Source organism: Hemibagrus wyckioides, linkage group LG08 (genome assembly GCF_019097595.1).
Source record: "Hemibagrus wyckioides isolate EC202008001 linkage group LG08, SWU_Hwy_1.0, whole genome shotgun sequence".
NCBI lineage: Eukaryota > Metazoa > Chordata > Actinopteri > Siluriformes > Bagridae > Hemibagrus > Hemibagrus wyckioides.
The window spans coordinates 22,726,876-22,744,375 of record NC_080717.1 but is presented as its reverse complement, the minus strand read 5'-3'; the positions used below and the strand labels follow the sequence as shown (position 1 = coordinate 22,744,375).

At 41.7% G+C, this 17,500-nt stretch overlaps 2 protein-coding genes across 4 annotated transcripts in view; one reads left to right on the top strand and one right to left on the bottom strand.

Annotated features, from left to right (window-relative positions):
- Positions 1-11,087, top strand: part of kctd15a (potassium channel tetramerization domain containing 15a) — a 26,262-nt gene extending 15,175 nt beyond the window's left edge. For all 3 annotated transcript variants that reach the window (XM_058396876.1, XM_058396878.1, XM_058396879.1), the window contains exons 4-5: positions 1,865-2,170; positions 8,834-11,087. In XM_058396876.1, coding sequence (XP_058252859.1) covers positions 1,865-2,170; positions 8,834-8,992 — 465 coding nt within the window. In that variant the 3' untranslated portion in view covers positions 8,993-11,087. The remainder of the gene's footprint in view (positions 1-1,864; positions 2,171-8,833) is intronic.
- Positions 11,088-11,588: 501 nt separating this feature from the next.
- Positions 11,589-17,500, bottom strand: part of si:dkey-219c3.2 (transcription initiation factor TFIID subunit 4) — a 55,799-nt gene continuing 49,887 nt past the window's right edge. Inside the window, exon 15 of the mRNA XM_058396875.1 lies at positions 11,589-13,342. Within this exon, the coding sequence (XP_058252858.1) occupies positions 13,181-13,342 (162 nt within the window). The 3' untranslated portion in view covers positions 11,589-13,180. The remainder of the gene's footprint in view (positions 13,343-17,500) is intronic.

Here is a 17,500-nt window from a genome sequence, read left to right as displayed (position 1 = left end):
ATGTGGCGGTGGTGGTGGTAGTGGTGGCGGTGGTGGTGGTGGTGGTGGTGGTGGATGTGGCGGCGGTGGTGGTGGTGGTGGTGGTGGTGGCGGTGGTGGTGGTAATGGTGGTGGTGGTGGATGTGGCGGTGGTGGTGGTGGTGGTGGCGGTGGTGGTGGTGGTGGTGGTGGATGTGGCGGTGGTGGTGGTGGATGTGGCGGCGGTGGTGGTGGTGGTGGTAATGGTGGTGGTGGTGGATGGTGGTGGTGGTGGTAATGGTGGTGGTGGTGGTCTTGGCGGTGGTGGTGGTAGTGGTGGCGGTGGTAGTGGTAGTGGTGGTGGTGGTGGTGGATGTGGCGGCAGTGGTGGTGGTGGTGGATGTGGCGGTGGTAGTGGTGGTAGTAGTGGTGGTGGTGGTGGTAGATCTTGGCAGTAGTAGTAGTAGTAGTAGTGGCAGTAGTAGTAGTAGTAGTAGTAGTAGTAGTAGTGGCAGTAGTAGTAGTAGTAGTAGATGTAGCAGTAGTAGTAGTAGTAGTAGTAGTGGCAGTAGTAGTAGTAGTAGTAGTAGTAGATGTAGCAGTAGTAGTAGTAGTAGTAGATGTAGCAGTAGTAGTAGTAGTAGTAGATGTAGCAGTAGTAGTAGTAGTAGTAGTAGTAGTAGTGGCAGTAGTAGTAGTAGTAGTAGTAGATGGAGGAGGAGGAATCGTCGATGTAGTAGTAGCAGTAACAGTAGAAGTAGCAGTAGAAGTAGGACTAGAAGTAGTAATATTAGTAGATGTAGTAGTAGCAGTAAAAGTTGTAGTTTATCTGAGTGGAAAAAGTCTTTCCACTGAAGTCTTTCAGCTTTCTGGTCTTTCTCTCTCTATTTCTCTGATATTCATAAGAATATCTGTCTATTGTTGAGAGAGAGAGTTTTGGTCTATGTTTAAAGATAGAAGTGAGTGGCAGTGCCATCTGGTCTGGTGGAAAATGGTAGGGGTAAGAGGGCTAGGGTGAAGTGGCTTCAGGGCACAAAGACCCTTAGGGCAACAAAGCCAATCTGTGCTTCTAAACTAGAGTGTGTGTGTGTGTGTGTTTGTGTGTGTGTGTATGGCAGTATGAGCAATTTTACAGACTTGCATGGTACTGTGAGTTAGTATGTAGCTGTGGTTCAGAGCACTGATTATAAAACCATTGATTTCACTTTTTGAATCTCAGTGATGAACCTTCTGGCTAGTCAATTCCAGCTAAGATGCAGTGTGTAGGTCAGACCTACAACCTGGACCAGGATGCTTCTCACGTGTATTCTCATGGTCATATTTAACATGATCCTACCACAGAGACTGTATGGACTTGTCTGAGTTATTGGGGCAACACTGGAATCAGGCTTTAAGGTAGGGTGTATTAAACTACGACTCGGACATTAATAACAGTGATAAAAAACAAACAAACAGAAAAATCCAATAAAAGTAGTCCTGGACATGTTTACACACACATTAGTTATAGCTGTGTTCAGATTGATCCTCATAGTCATGTATCTGAACTAAATCGTATCACTGAATTGAAATAAAGTAATAATAAAACCTGGGAAGAGCCGTGTGCTGTTACTAACATGTCAGTTCAGGCTGGAAATACAAGCAAATTTCACTTTTAGTCTACAAGCTATGCTGCAATGTCAGCATGTGCTACTGCTCAGGTTAGGCAACTATATCTAATTAGCCAGCATGATTTAACTTAGACTGAACAAATAATTGGAGTGAACACTAATTTAACTGAACTCTTGAGCAGCACAATCATGTATTTGCTATTACATGCGCTAACCTGATGTTAGCATACACTCCTTGATCCAGACACACGACTGTACATTGTCCCTGAAAGCTGCTTCCTGCTCTGTGGTTTGTGTAGGAGTTCCAGCTGCTGTACGAGGAGGCGCGTTATTACCAGCTGAGCCCCATGGTGAAGGAGCTGGAGCGCTGGAAGCAGGAGCGAGAGCAGCGGCGTAAGGGTCAGCCCTGCGAATGCTTGGTGGTGCGCGTGACCCCTGACCTCGGCGAGAGGATCGCTCTGAGTGGAGACAAAGCTCTCATCGAGGAGATCTTCCCCGAGACGGGCGACGTCATGTGCAACTCCGTCAACGCTGGCTGGAACCAGGACCCCACTCACGTTATTCGCTTTCCCCTGAACGGATACTGCAGACTCAATTCTGTACAGGTAGAGCCTCATCTTACACACTCAGCCTTTCCTTCCATGAACAAATGTTTTGTGGAGGAAACACAGACACAGGGTCACTGCTGTTTAGTGAGTTCTCTGTTAGAGTAAAACTGATTAAAAGCACAAGAGGGTTCGAAGAGTTGATTAAGAGGTTGTAGAACCAGGAATGCTTTCTGAAATCAGAAATACTGATATTTAACTTTTATTATTTACTGTTATTATTATTATTATTATTATTAATAATAATAATAATAATAATAATTATTATTATTATTATTATTATTATTAATAATAATTATTATTATTATTTAATATTTATTTATTTATTTATTTCCTGATATTTAATAAATGCAAGCGTGTATTTTCCTTTGTTGTCAGATCTAAACGGTAGGAACATACCATAAGATAGGATTTATAATATGCTTCAATATAATGAACCAGCTATAGGATAACGGTCTGAAAGTGTTGGCATTATTCTCCTCCATGCTAGATGTAGATGCGCTAGGTCGAGCTTCACAGTTAGATAAACCATCATTATATTATAATGTAGAACATCGGAGGAAAAATGTTGGCTTTTATACTCTGTATACTATTCAAAAAGACCCAGCTATCAAGACAAGTTGAGCAAACGCTAAAGATTTAGCATTACTCGCCCCAGACCACACCTCAGCTCCTAGCTAGCTAGCTAGCTTCTTTTTTGTTTGCTTTCTTGACTAGCATTATGTTTACTTCATGCTTTAGCCTATAGGTATAATCCATAATTATTTTATTATTAGATTCTTTCCACTACTTAACATAGCTGTGCTTTCTCTTTCCGTGTTGGTGTCCAGACATGGAAGTTCTCTTCATTTTGAAAAATGATTAGCCAGCCCCAATGTAATGACCCCATCTGAGGTTTTAAGGAGTTCTACACTTTATTTCAATATTTACAGAGACTTAAATCTCAGGGATCATGTCATGTTTCCATATAAAAATAACAGTATAACAAGATAACTAGCACTAGTTAGCATTAGCTTTGATCCACCCCAACACTAGCACTACTTTTTGTCCTCCGGAATGATTCATGTACTGAGTTTTCTTTATTTAATTTCGTCCATTTTTAGCCATAACATTATGAGCACTGACAGGTGACGTGAATAAAACTGATTATCTCCTCATCATGGCACCTGTTAGTGGGTGGGATATATTAGGCAGCAAGGGAACATTTTTGTCCTCAAACTTGATGTGTTAGAAGCAGGAAAAATGGGCAAGCATAAGGATTTGAGCGAGTTTGACAAGGGACAAATTGTGATGGCTAGACCACCGGATCTGAACATCTCCAAAACTGCAGCTCTTGTGGGGTGTTCCCGGTCTGCAGTGGTCAGTATCTATCAAAAGTATCCTTTAAGTCCTGTGAGTATCCTTTAAGTCATGTAAATTGCAAGGTAGGGACTCCACCTCACAACTTAAAGGACTAAAGGATACCACAGTATAGCTTTAGATAGATCTAGTGGAGTCCATGCCTCGATGGGTCAAGGCTGCTTTGGCAACAAAAGGGGGACCAACACAATATTAAGCCGGTGGTCATAATGTTATGCCTGATTAGTGCATTTAATATGTATATGTATCTCATTTAGAGCGTGTCAGTGAGCCGTGAAGTCAGATCCAGCAGTACAGGGTGATGTCAGATGTGCTGGTTTACAGATGATCAGGAAGGAGACGGTGTGTTCCTAAAAAGTTTGAGATGCTAAAAGAACGTTAGAAAGCAGGACTGGGGCAAGAGTGTCGCACAGGAAGAAGTGGAAGGAGAGAAGCAGTGTGAGGAGGAGAGGATGATGCTGGCAGGTGTTGAGAAAGGTGTAGATACACAGTTGCAAAGGTGCAGTTATGCCCCACGAGATGTTATTACATCCCCTATAGGGACCGGCAATACCATTAATTACCACACACTTTATTTTCGACCCAATACCAAGTAAAACCTTAGAATCCTGGTGCTGACACTTCTGTTCTTGTGCATATAAAAAAAACAGGAAATGTCTACAGGCAGAATACATGGATATTAATTATATGTGAAAGAAATCATTCAGGATTTGTTTGAATGTGGGTTTAACTGAATTACAGTAATAAACCATATAAATATAGTGTATAAATACACCCTCCTTCTTTTCTGTCCGGCTCTGTCAGACGGATATTGTGGAAGCAGAAGTAATTCCATCCTCTGAAACATTATTTCCTCCTCCTTACATCATTATTCAATTCTAATACGATTTTATTTTACTTGTATATTGCTTTGAACTATAGACTTTGCAATAGAAGCATTACAGAAATCCAGATGTTGATTTAGATCCCTAATGAGCAAGCCAGATGTGAGAGTGGCAAGGAAAAACTCCCTGAGACATCATAAATCTTGACCGTAAGGAAGACAGTGCCCTTGTTTTTGAGTGGCACTGGTTAGCAAAATGATAAATTATTTATTACAATTATTTATTTGTTATAACGTATGTTATAGGCGTGTTAAAATAAGCGTTATAGTTTTCAATGATTATAACAGCAGTTCTGAGGAACTGGTCTACCATATTTTGGTGAGATAAAGATTAATTAAAAAACATTAATAGCCAAAATTGATATTTGTATATTAGCATTTAATTAAAATGAAATCAGGTACAAAAGAATAGAAACGTCTGGATCAATCGGCTTGTCTCTAATCCCAAGCGTTGACCTGGTCATGAAGTGCTACCACCTTTTAGTGCGAGCACACACACACCCACACACACACAGAGTAATGTAGGGCGCCTCTAATGTAGGGATATAGAGAGTCGTAAATGAAGGGAGAAATCGAGGGGAAAATGATATGCATAATTTATTTTTAACTCATCCTCAAGACAAATCCCTTCTTTTTTAAAAAGCGCTCCAGCGTATGTGCCTGCAGCGCTTTAAACACACATATTACATTTTTAATACCTACTTTGGTTTCTTTAAACAACCTAAACTGGTTTACGCTCCTTTTTACACACGCTTAATTGACTTACAGTATAACTAATCGCTGCATCTGCTAACTCCGCTTTCCTGCCCTTGCACTCCCGACTGTTAGCATCACGCTAGAGGTGCAGATCTTTTCTTCCTTGCTTGCCACATGTCAGGTGCTCTGAAGCCCAACCAGTCATGAGGAAACACGAGAATGAAAAAAAAAAAAGATTAAGCAGATGAACTGACTAAGAAGGAGACAGACAGAGAGACACTGATTCAGAGAGAGAGAGAGAGAGAGAGAGACAAAGAGTCAAAAACGAAACAAAAGCAAAAAACTAAACTAAAGAGTAGGTTAGAGAGAGAGAGAGAGAGACAAGGACTGAGTCAGAGTAAGTTAGAGAGTCAAAGAAACATGTACAGATAGATTCAGAGACAGAGAAACAAAGACTGGGACAGAGACACAGAGAAACAAAGACTGGGACAGAGAGACAGAGAAACAAAGACTGGGACAGAGAGACAGAGAAAAAGACTGGGACAGAGACACAGAGAAACAAAGACTGGGACAGAGACACAGAGAAACAAAGACTGGGACAGAGACACAGAGAAACAAAGACTGGGACAGAGAGACATGCAAGCAAAGAATGAAGCGGAGAACCAGTGAAAGAATGAAAGGCACAAAAGAGAATTAGAGTAAAAGATAGTCAGAGAAAGGGAAAGAATGAGAGACAGATAGACAGAGAAAAAAAAATGAAAGAAAGAAAGAAAGACAGAGAATCAGTGAGTTAGACAGAATGAAAGAACAAGAGAGAGAGAGTTAGAGGCAGAGAGAAAGAATGAGAGAGAGACAGAGAAAGAACAAGAGAGAGATAAAAAGGAAAAACAAGAGACAGAGAAAGAACGAATGAGAGAAAGACAGAGTCAGAAAGAACGAATGAGAGAAAGACAGAGTCAGAAAGAACGAATGAGAGAGAGACAGAGAACGAATGAGAGACAGGACAGACAGAGAGAAAATGAACGAAAGAGAGAGAGAGAGAGAGGCAGAGAGAAAGAATGAGAGAGAGAGACAGAGAGCAAGAACAAGAGAGAGAGACAGAGAGAAAGAACGAGAGAGAGAGAGAGAGAGAGAGACAGAGTCAGAAAGAACGAATGAGAGAGAGACAGGACAGCGACAGAAAAAATGAACGAGAGAGAGACAGAGAGAGAGAGAGTGAGTTAGAGGCAGAGATAAGATGAGAGAGAGATAGAAAGGAAAAACGAGAGAGAGAAAGACAGAAAGAACAAATGAGAGAGAGACAGAGAATGAATGAGAGAGATACAGAGAGCGTTAGAGACAGAGAGAAAGAACAAGAGAGAGATAGAAAGGAAAAACGAGAGAGAACGAGAGACAGAGTCAGAAAGAACGAATGAGAGAGAGACAGGACAGCGACGGAGAGAATGAACGAGAGAGAGAGAGCGAAAGAAGGAGATAGAGAGAGAGAGAGAGATGGTTGCTATAGATTCTTATAAGCGAGTACAAAGTGATGCAGTTTTCTGAGTCATGGCTGTAATGAGTGTTTCAGGGGTTTCTACTGCATCATGTGACTCCTGTGTTTGGATTTATTGCGTATATTATCTTCAGATTTAAAGCACAGTTTTGTTATGGAGTAAAGTGTAGGAAAGTGGCATGCGCCGACTGCGTCACCCGTTCACCTGATCTCTTCTCCTCTAACTGAGGAACGGCGGATGAATTCATTTCCCCTTCGACTACTTACCTTACCGATATTCTGCTGGAGGTTTCCAGAGAGTGGAGAAGGGTGGACATTTTACTCAGAGCCCCAATGATTCGACTGAGTGTTATTATTATTATTATTTTTTTTTTCGTTGGAGGAACTTTTATCTGGCTCAGTTGCCTTGAGGCAGAACTTTCATTTTCATGTGAAGCACACTTGAAAGAAGTGGAGGAGTAAGTGAATACTCCAGACTGCATGTGTTGAATTTCAAAAAAATCTACAAGTACTGCGCCAGATAAAACATGTCAGTGATCTGTGGACGAGCAAGTGACAGGGTTTTGCCGAGCTTGCCTGTGGACCTCTGACGTTGGCGGAGTGTGTTGTTAGGGTTGCAGGAAGAGAAGGGGGTGATTCGGTTTCGGCTGTCAGACGGGGAAACGGTTCGCTTTTGACTCCTCATCAAACTCCAGTAAACAGCTCCAGGGGGTCTGATCGCTTTCTCATCTTCACTGGACTGTCTGAAGAGGGAAATGTTGCAGGCAAATAAAAGCCAGAAATATTAATAAAAAAACATAGATAACGTTTTAGCAAAATAATGGCGGCGCATCGTTATGGGAAAGCCGTTAAGGACAAGCTGCTGTCATGGGTCCTGTTCTATTAAAACACGCTGAAGCTGATTTTTTGGTCAATATCTCACAAAGTTTTATTCCCCTGATACCCCAGCAATCTGCTGCTTGATGAACGACATGATCCATTTCTGGTTACGTTTAAAATCCGCCCCCAAAATTCGATAGTTCCCCGTTATCACTTGCATTATATGATATACAGTAGTCGTTCCCTCACAGGCTGCTTTTATCAGGAGGATGATGACAGAAAAATATGAAACTTGACATGATACAGAGAAGCGAGAGAAGCCTGAATGAATTTAAAATTCTGATGTCCGAACGGCTGATTTCGAGAAATTAATGTTTAGGTCACGGCACAAAATGGTCATTTTTCTACACATAGCAAAGCCTTTCTAAACACTTCCGTAGAAATACAGATTTTCTGTGAGTGTTGATAAATAAAAGAGAACAGATAATAGAAATATATAATAAGAGAATGATGTACCTGCCTGTAAACTTCCTGTGTAGCTAACTACCTTCATTCAGCTAACTAACATAACAATGAATTAAATACAATAATTCTATTGGTTGTGGTATATTTTAACAGATTTGTCTGATCTTAAATAAATCTCTCAAACAACTGCGAAATTAGACCCAGAATCTGTGATAAATGAGAGAGAGAGAGAGAGAGAGAGAGGAGGTTACCAGAAGCTAGTTAGCCAGCAAACCTAGCTAATCCTAGTGACAAACACAGTCCTCACTGCTTGGCCTGTTGTTAAATAACTCACCTAAAACATGATTAAACAAGTTGAAACAAAGTTTATGAAAATCCGTACAACCCCCCCTCCTCCTCCAACAACAACAACAACAACAACAACAACAAAGCATTAGCAGTTAATTAGCTGACTAGCTGGTTTGAATGGTACTCGTGTTTATTCAGGGATCCTGTGTAAATGTGTAGAAATGTTCCACTTTGGATATTTTTTTTATTAACAAATAAGCAAAATATACCCCAACAATCAAAACTACTGTATTTAATTCATCACTAACATTAAGTTAGCTAACTAGCTAACAGCAGTCTCTCTCTCTCTCTTTTTTTTTTTTTTTTGGATATATTGGGTTCGAAAATCACATAGAAATGATCTCAATCACTTAAACATCAGAAATGTTCCTAGGTCAATCAGTTTTTGGGCATATTTAGTTTATATTTATTATTAGTAGAAATAACCTCAGACTATTAATTGATTGAAATATTTTGGAGAACATGAAATTGCTGGATTAACTGAATTATCTGTTATTAAACTCCGTCCAGTTCAGTTCAAATGAATGTGTAAAAAGCTAAATGATAAATAAAATGTTAAATAATTATCCTCGCTGACTTCAACCTCAATGTTTTTGCTCAGGTGCTGGAGAGATTGTTCCAGAAAGGCTTCACCATGGTGGCGTCGTGTGGCGGAGGAGTGGACTCGTCCCAATTCAGCGAGTACATCCTGAGTCGGGAGGACAGACGCTGTCAGACCATCCACACGCCCATCCGGATAAAACAAGAGCCGCTGGACTAGAACAAACTCCTCCGTCAGACCTGCAGAAGATCAGCTGTGGACTATGAGATGGAGCTGGGTGTGTTGTTCTTCTCCGCTGGCTCAGTGGACTATTTAGGAGCCCATCGTGATGGAACTCGATATAAACAAACAAGAGACATCTGACTGAACACTAAGAACTCAAACCTCAGTAGAGGGACGTGTTTAAAAGGTCAAGGTTGCGTTCTGTATAATTTGGTCTTCCGTTCCCATTAAGACTGTTGGTATAGTATTCAGTCATGACCTTGTGTTCAAAACAGAATTCTTTTTACACGTTCCAGTTCCCCCCCCCCCACCATCTCCAGTGTGGACCATCTCATGCTCCAATCTTCTGTAAATCAGATCCTTGCATGTTTTGCTGAGAGCAGAGGTGTTTTTTATGTTGATTATGGAGTGGAAAAGGGCTGGCTGGCTGGCATCACGGGCAAAGCCATATACCCATTTCTTCTTCCCTGAGAATCCTCCGATGCTGCAATAGCGACGCCCCCCACAGCGACACCTTCTAATCTCCTGCTGCTTAGCGATCTTGACCATGACAGGAATGATGGTTGAATGCTTCAACGGAAGTGTGTGTCAGCAAACTTCACTTGATTTGGTCCAATCAAATTTAACGGACTTTCATATTTGTAACATGCTTCATAGTACATCATATTTAATGGTTTAATATTAAAAACATCGATGATTAGGGTGCTCAAGCTCTCGAATATTAAGAGATCATCAAACCTCGTGGTCTAAGAGTTTTAATGAAGCTTGGTTTCCGTGTCGGAGGGACGGAGTTACTCTCAGCCCCGTCAATCAGAGCCATACTAACCACTTTGTATGCAGAAGAGGGCAGTTAGTGATCTCCTCCGAGTGTGTTCAGCCACTCGGCCATCACGAAAAGACGCGCTGGCTTCATGGATGCCGGACGAAGCACATATCTACGAGGGTGTAGGAATTGACACTGGTTTCAAATTAGGTTTTAATGAAACGTAGAGAAATCTGCATAAAAAGCCGAAACTTTTCCATGTATGCGAGTATTTTGTAGTAGCAAAACTCTTCGAACACAGGATTATTAATGATTAAGTCAGATGTGTCGAATTTAGCTTCTTTCTACGCCCCAGAACACAATGAGAATGACAGGAGTTCGATTCGATCAGGTGGCTCCGAATCATTCAGCTTTAATTCCCTCTCTCAGCTTCGTGTAATGAAACGTACATGAACCACATGCTCATGCTGCATGGCAAGACAACAGCCGAAGATCCTCTGGAGACGCACTTGCCTCCACATCCTCCTGATGAAGGCAGCTTTAGGTGGATTACTCCGTTCACTAAACAAATGCGTGTCTGTGATGCCGTGTTTACCGAGAGACTGTCAGGATTTCTAGTTCTACCGCAGCAGCAGCAGCAGGGATTAGTGTGCAGCTCAAGGCTTCTTCAGGGCTCCGGGAGAAAAACCACGGGTCAGAGAGAAGCCAACCTCCTCCTCCGAACACCCCCCCAGGAGCCGAGGTCACTTTCCCACAATCCATTTAGTCAGCCAAACCTCCCCAGGCTAAAAAAGGCCCAGTCACGATGTGGGGGTGAATAAACACGAAAGGTTACTTATGTGGCAGGAAAACACCGGATGATGCTTAATGTGTTGTTAAAGTACACATTTAATAGGCAGAGTGTTTTTCAGGACGTTCTCCACACAAGCGGATGGCAGGGGCGAAGGTCACCGAAATGCCAACACACACTACATGATCACACGCTGAGTGTTAGAGCAGAAAGACAGAATGAACTGCCGAGACCGGGGAGCTCGTTATGCTTTGTTATTCTTCAAAATTGTTCCATCTCTGCGATCGTGTGGGATGTTTTGGCGGCTTGATGAAGCCCTTTAGCAAACACACGAAATAAATCTTTACTCCAGACGTACAGTTCTCAACCACAGCCTCAGAAGCGGATCTCGGAGCTCACCCTCGGACTTCCAATCGCGCGGAAACAAAATTCTATTTAAACGCTGTTCTAATCGATGTTGTGTCAAAATGTATAATTACAGTAAGGTGCAAATTTATGTACATTATTTAAATAAAATCAGCTTTTTGTTAATGGTTAAATCATTGTACTGGTCCATGCATGGGTTCCTTAACTTCTGTACTTGGTTCTGGGGGAAGAAAATGACGACTTTTTATTTAGATAGAAAGAGTATACTTCTGTTAACTTTAGCTTAGCATCCTTATGAGGACCTAATTACCTTTTAGATATTTTGGTTGTTCATCCAGGCAACATGTTCCCACAAGGTCAAAACTGTCAGACATTCCTGGTCTCGTGGGCACATTTGGCCCTCACCCGTGATATAAGACCATGCCCACACACACCTGAAAGTGTGCTGGCAGCTCATCATGCAAATGAGATCTTGCTGAAGGCGCAGGTTCGGTTGAGCGAGGTGTGATAACGGGAAACGTTGGCATTATCCGAAAAGGGACGAGAAAACAAGTTTACAAGAACAATGGCAGCAATGTTCGGGAAAAACAAACTGGGGAGCAGCGCCGCGATGGAAAACGTGCCTTTCCTTTAGACGCAGCAGATAATATGAAAGACATTTTATGAAACGGTGGAACATGTAAGTTATCAACTTTATTCTTTTACAAAATAGTACAAATTTTATAGAGATGAACACTTTTTTTTTCTTCAAACCAGCCAAACATTTAAAAATCGTTAAATTTACCAAAAAATATAGAGTTTACAATAGATATATGGTCTTTGTAGACAATACAACATACAAATAATCAAAAGCCCTGACCCTCTCTCACCAGAACCGCTGGGGCTTGTCTGAGCTCCGTCGTGTGCAGGTACATCATGGGATACGGCAGTCGGCCTCGCAGCCGAGGACCGAGCAGGAATTTGAGGCCATGTTCGTCTGAACCGATGTCTGCATAACGGTGTACTGTTCGTGAAAGGCAAAGACAAGGCTAATAAAAACTTCATGTCCACTACATGTCCTGCTGGGGGGAGGGGGGGGCCTTTAAAACCACACTCTAAAATTGCTCCAAAAGAAATGAAAAGCAGTCAAAAGAAATGTGTTGTTTTTCTTATCTACATGGCCTTATTACTCATATTTGATCAATAACACGATTTTTTTAAATTCCAGTGCAAGGCTGATTAAAGGAGATCAAATCATAATCGATTTCTATGCCGTGATCTTTAAGTCTACTGTTTATTTGATGAGGAAAAACATGAAGGGGAAGAAAGAAAAAAAATAAAAATCATTTCCATGCGTCATCTTTTTTGGGCGAATTTATGACAGCTCTCTTTGTACAGATGGCATCATGCCACCTCCTACACCATAATTCTTCACAGCACATTTAACTATCACCTCCCCATTCTTCCCACCACACACACACACACACACACACACACACACACACACACACACACACACACAGGAGCGTGAGAAAATACTGTCTCTGAATTACAAAACGGCATGTGACACATGATGAAGGACAGCACGGATCCTTCATTTGCATAATTTTACTGAAACAAAATCCAGATCTAAACAAACCATGTATGTACTGGAGGTATAAAAGTCATAAGTTATTAAAATATTTAAGAATTTGTTAGACTGTTTAAAAAAAAAAAAAAAAAAAAAAAAAAAATCCCCAAAAACTATACATTCACACTTCCAGTGTCCATATTGCAAATGAGGCATTTAAGTTAAAAACTGAGCTGCGAGTCCCATCACACTTGATACCACCATGGGAAAGTTATCCTTGAACGTAAAATCAAAACAGATTCAAATATTTCACAAAAAAAGAAAGTCAAAATGAGTTTTTCTCCTATATGCTGGCTCCTGTACCAAACGCCCAGACGGCATTAAAACGGTACCAGGAAATAAATGCTGCTTTTATGCACGACTTTCTCTTTCTTCATGGCTTTCATTCACTTCCTGAATATATAGGTGTGTTTGGAGCATGAAAAACCTCATGCATTCCTCTTAAAGCAAAGACAGGATCTCACTGATTATGTCCCAGCTTTGCCTGAAGGCACAAAGAAAGACGCATGAGGCATGGGAAGAAAAAGACCTTGCAAATCAAACGATGGCGGGAAAAGGAGGAGGAGGTTGGGTTTTGAGCGCGGAGATGGACCACCGTTCACATCCTGCGAACAGGAAGAGGAGAAATGGAGGCGCAGTTCCAGCCTGGACCAGGTCCTACTTGAGAAGAGCCTTGTAGAGCAGCAGCGAGCGGGCCGTGGAGCGCTCCTGCTCCAGGCAGAAGATCAAGTCCCTGAGGTTGACCCGCGTGATCCGCTGCCTCACCTGTCGAGTGGAGGACGAGGAGGCGCTGGCCGAGCCCGAGGAGCTTCCTGATGCCTGGAATATAACGAGAACATGCAATGAACAATTACTGCATAGAAATAAAATCAACATATGAGTTTGTGATGCACATCTCTCAAATATAGCACCCAAGTCTCTGATCAATCACCAGTAGACTAGGTTCAACAACAGCAGCACCGTTCCTCTAGACAATCATGGGTAATCATTATTAATACAAATCCAGAACAATTCACTTCCCATTCCATACTAACTCATCTCATCTCATCTTATCCTATCCTATCCTATCCTAACTCATCTCATCTCATCTCATCCTATCCCATCCGATCCAATCTCATCTCATCCCATCCCATCACCCCGGAATGCAGGAGCAATTTTTTGGAGGTTATGAAGTGGCAACACTGAGAACAACAATTAATTGACCAATCGGGCTGCTTTAAAAAATAAAAATCTTAGATTTACATTTATTTACTTACTTATTTTCTCTGCTGCTATTATGTGTGCTTCCAGGATGAAAGTGTTATCAGCCCTCTTACACATACCTAGTGCCCCTCCCACCCAGACAGCATGGTCAGTTTTGCTCCCTTGGCTCTGACCTTGCTGAGATTGGGACTACAGAGTGAATTCTTTTCTGATTATGTGTGTGTGTGAACAGTGCAACTATTATGACATTCCTAAACAAAACCAACACATCCCATACTTCATTTAATTCACTGGCTACCAGCTGCTATGATGAGAAACAGGATGAACCAGGCCACTTCAGCATTTTTTCTGTCTGCTTCTGTTTAAAAAGTTGCTTTAATAACAGGAAGTTTTCTAAATGTTTATGGAAATGTTATTAACATGAGTGGTGGATGGTAGATTGTGCCGTCACTGATCTACTACTATCTGGCATCCAGCAAAATGCATAAGCGCATCAAATTCCTCAGTATACCCAAATGTAGGATGCAGTGATTTTATTTAGTACAATTCATCATCATCCCCTGAATTAATTAGCAGTTAAGGAGGTCTGGGGTGTGGTCAGCATTCCAGTTCATCCCAAAGGTGTTCGGTCAGGGCTCTGTGAAGGACACTACAGTTCTTCCACTTCAATCTTGGCGAACCGTGTCTTCATAGAGCTTGCATGGTGGCCATGTAGTGCATAAATCCTGCAGTGGATTTCTCCAGCTGTGAGACTCACTGCTGTTCTACTAGACCGGTTTCGCTCATCACTGCCTTCATGATTTCCGATGGACCGGGATGATGATGATGATGATGATGTCATGACGACGGCAGTGAAGCAGACTTTTATTCCAGTACCAAGTTTTGACTAAGAGTGTGAGACTTCAAACCTTTCCAAGATAAAACTGCTTTCAGCAGGCCTGGAGTGGACTTCTGGAGTTTGCCAGAATTACAGTGTGGAAAATCGAGCCAGCTGAGGCTCGAGTGTGTGTGTGTGTGAGTTTGTAAATGTATGTCCACACCTATTAATGAAAGGCTGCCCTGGGCTACAGAGCCATACCTGTGCCTGCAGCCTAACAGCCATTAACAGAGCGACACACTGTCTTTCAATTCGGAAAGAAGAGAAAAGAACAAGAATGAAATGAAACAAAACGCCTGGTCCTCGAACTATACACCAGAACAGGTGACGTTGGTGGAAATGTGTGTGTTGTCTTTGTATCCTTGTTGCAATGTTACTTGTTAATGAGGGCCATTAGAAGATTTTTGGAAAGAGAGAGAGAAAGAGAGAAAAACAGAGAGAGAGAGAGAAGGAGGGCATGTGAGAGAAGTGCCAGACAGCCTCTGGGCACACAACACACACCACACCCTACAGGAACACCCTACAGCAACGAGGGTTCTAATACACACCCAAACACTCCCCAAATTCCCATGAAGTCTCTCTTGACACGAATCATATTCTCTGATGTGTTTATTCAGGCATGTTAGTGCGTGGTCTTGGGAGCGCATCTGTTCTGGCAAAATTACTCTATTATTTGAGGAGAGACGAGACTCATTTATATGAATAGGTTTAGGATTGGATGTTGTGCTTCGCCTGTTGTTTGGCTTCTGCTTACAGACAACACACACAGACTCAGTGGGGCCTGGATTATTATCCTATCAGTCTGTAGAGGTTGGATTTTTAAATAATAAAAACACCTAGACCGGAGTGTGACGAGCTAAAAGTTCACCATGTGCCTCAATGCCTCAAGGAAATTGCTGATGCAACATGGGGATGTACCAGATTGTGATAATGGTCTAGACAAAGTGCAGAGGTGCACTATTTATTTATTTTCATTTTTAGCTCTTTGTGTAATCGGTTGAGACTGCAGGAGTGTGTGTTACATGTGGGAGGGTTTGGTTTTCATGTGGGTGTGAGCGAAATGCATAATGTTTGATACATTTGATAGCAAAAACAAACAAACAAAATAAAAAGAAAACCTTTAGTATCTGCCTGAGCAGGGTTGTGGTAGCTCTAATTAGCACACGTGTTTGTTTCGATTTTGGAAACTGAACCAACCCAGTATGTGTTAGATGATATCAGGGGCAGGAACAAACTACCACTACTCAAAAAAAGAAAGAAAAGTTGTCCAGTTGAGATTATTTTTAAACTTCACTGTCTAAGCTGGAACAAGAATTTCCCTCATGGGATCAATAAAGGCTATCTATCTATCTGATTATCTATCTATCTGATAATCTATCTATCTGTCTGTTCTATCTATCTGATAATCTATCTATCTGTCTGTTCTATCTATCTGATTATCTATCTATCTGTCTGTTCTATCTATCTGATTATGTATCTATCTATCTATCTGTCTGTTCTATCTATCTGATAATCTATCTATCTGATAATCTATCTATCTGATAATCTATCTATCTGATAATCTATCTATCTATCTATCTATCTATCTATCTATCTATCTATCTATCTATCTATCTATCTATCTGATAATCTATCTATCTATCTATCTATCTATCTATCTATCTATCTATCTATCTATCTATCTATCTATCTATCTATCTATCTATCTGATAATCTATCTATCTATCTGATAATCTATCTATCTGTCTGTTCTATCCATCTATCTGTCTGTCTGTCTATTCTATCTATTTATCTGTCGGTCTGTGTCTGTCTGTCTGTCTGTCTGTGTCTATCTATCTATCTATCTATCTATCTATCTATCTATCTATCTATCTATCTATCTATCTATCTACACTATATTGCCAAAAGTATTCGCTCACCCATCCAAATAATCAGAATCAGGTGTTCCAATCACTTCCATGGCCACAGGGGTATAAAATCAAGCACCTAGGCATGCAGACTGTTTTTACAAACATTTGTGAAAGAATGGGTCGCTCTCAAGAGCTCAGTGAATTCCAGCGTGGAACTGTGATAGGATGCCACCTGTGCAACAAATCCAGTCGTGAAATTTCCTCGCTCCTAAATATTCCACAGTCAACTGTCAGCTGTATTATAAGAACGTGGAAGTGTTTGGGAACGACAGCAACTCAGTCACAAAGTGGTAGGCCACGTAAACTGACGGAGCGGGGTCAGCGGATGCTGAGGCACATAGTGCGAAGAGGTCGCCAACTTTCTGCAGAGTCAATCGCTACAGACCTCCAAACTTCATGTGGCCTTCAGATTAGCTCAAGAACAGTGCGCAGAGAGCTTCATGGAATGGGTTTCCATGGCCGAGCAGCTGCATCCAAGCCATACATCACCAAGTGCAATGCAAAGCGTCGGATGCAGTGGTGTAAAGCACGCCACCAATGGACTCTAGAGCAGTGGAGACGCGTTCTCTGGAGTGACGAATCGCGCTTCTCCATCTGGCAATCTGATGGACGAGTCTGGGTTTGGCGGTTGCCAGGAGAACGGTACTTGTCTGACTGCATTGTGCCAAGTGTAAAGTTTGGTGGAGGGGGGATTATGGTGTGGGGTTGTTTTTCAGGAGCTGGGCTTGGCCCCTTAGTTCCAGTGAAAGGAACTCTGAATGCTTCAGCATACCAAGACATTTTGGACAATTCCATGCTCCCAACTTTGTGGGAACAGTTTGGAGCTGGCCCCTTCCTCTTCCAACATCAGTGTGTGACCTCACAAATGCGCTTCTGGAAGAATGGTCAAAAATTCCCATAAACACCCTCCTAAACCTTGTGGACAGCCTTCCCAGAAGAGTTGAAGCTGTTATAGCTGCAAAGGGTGGACCGACGTCATATTGAACC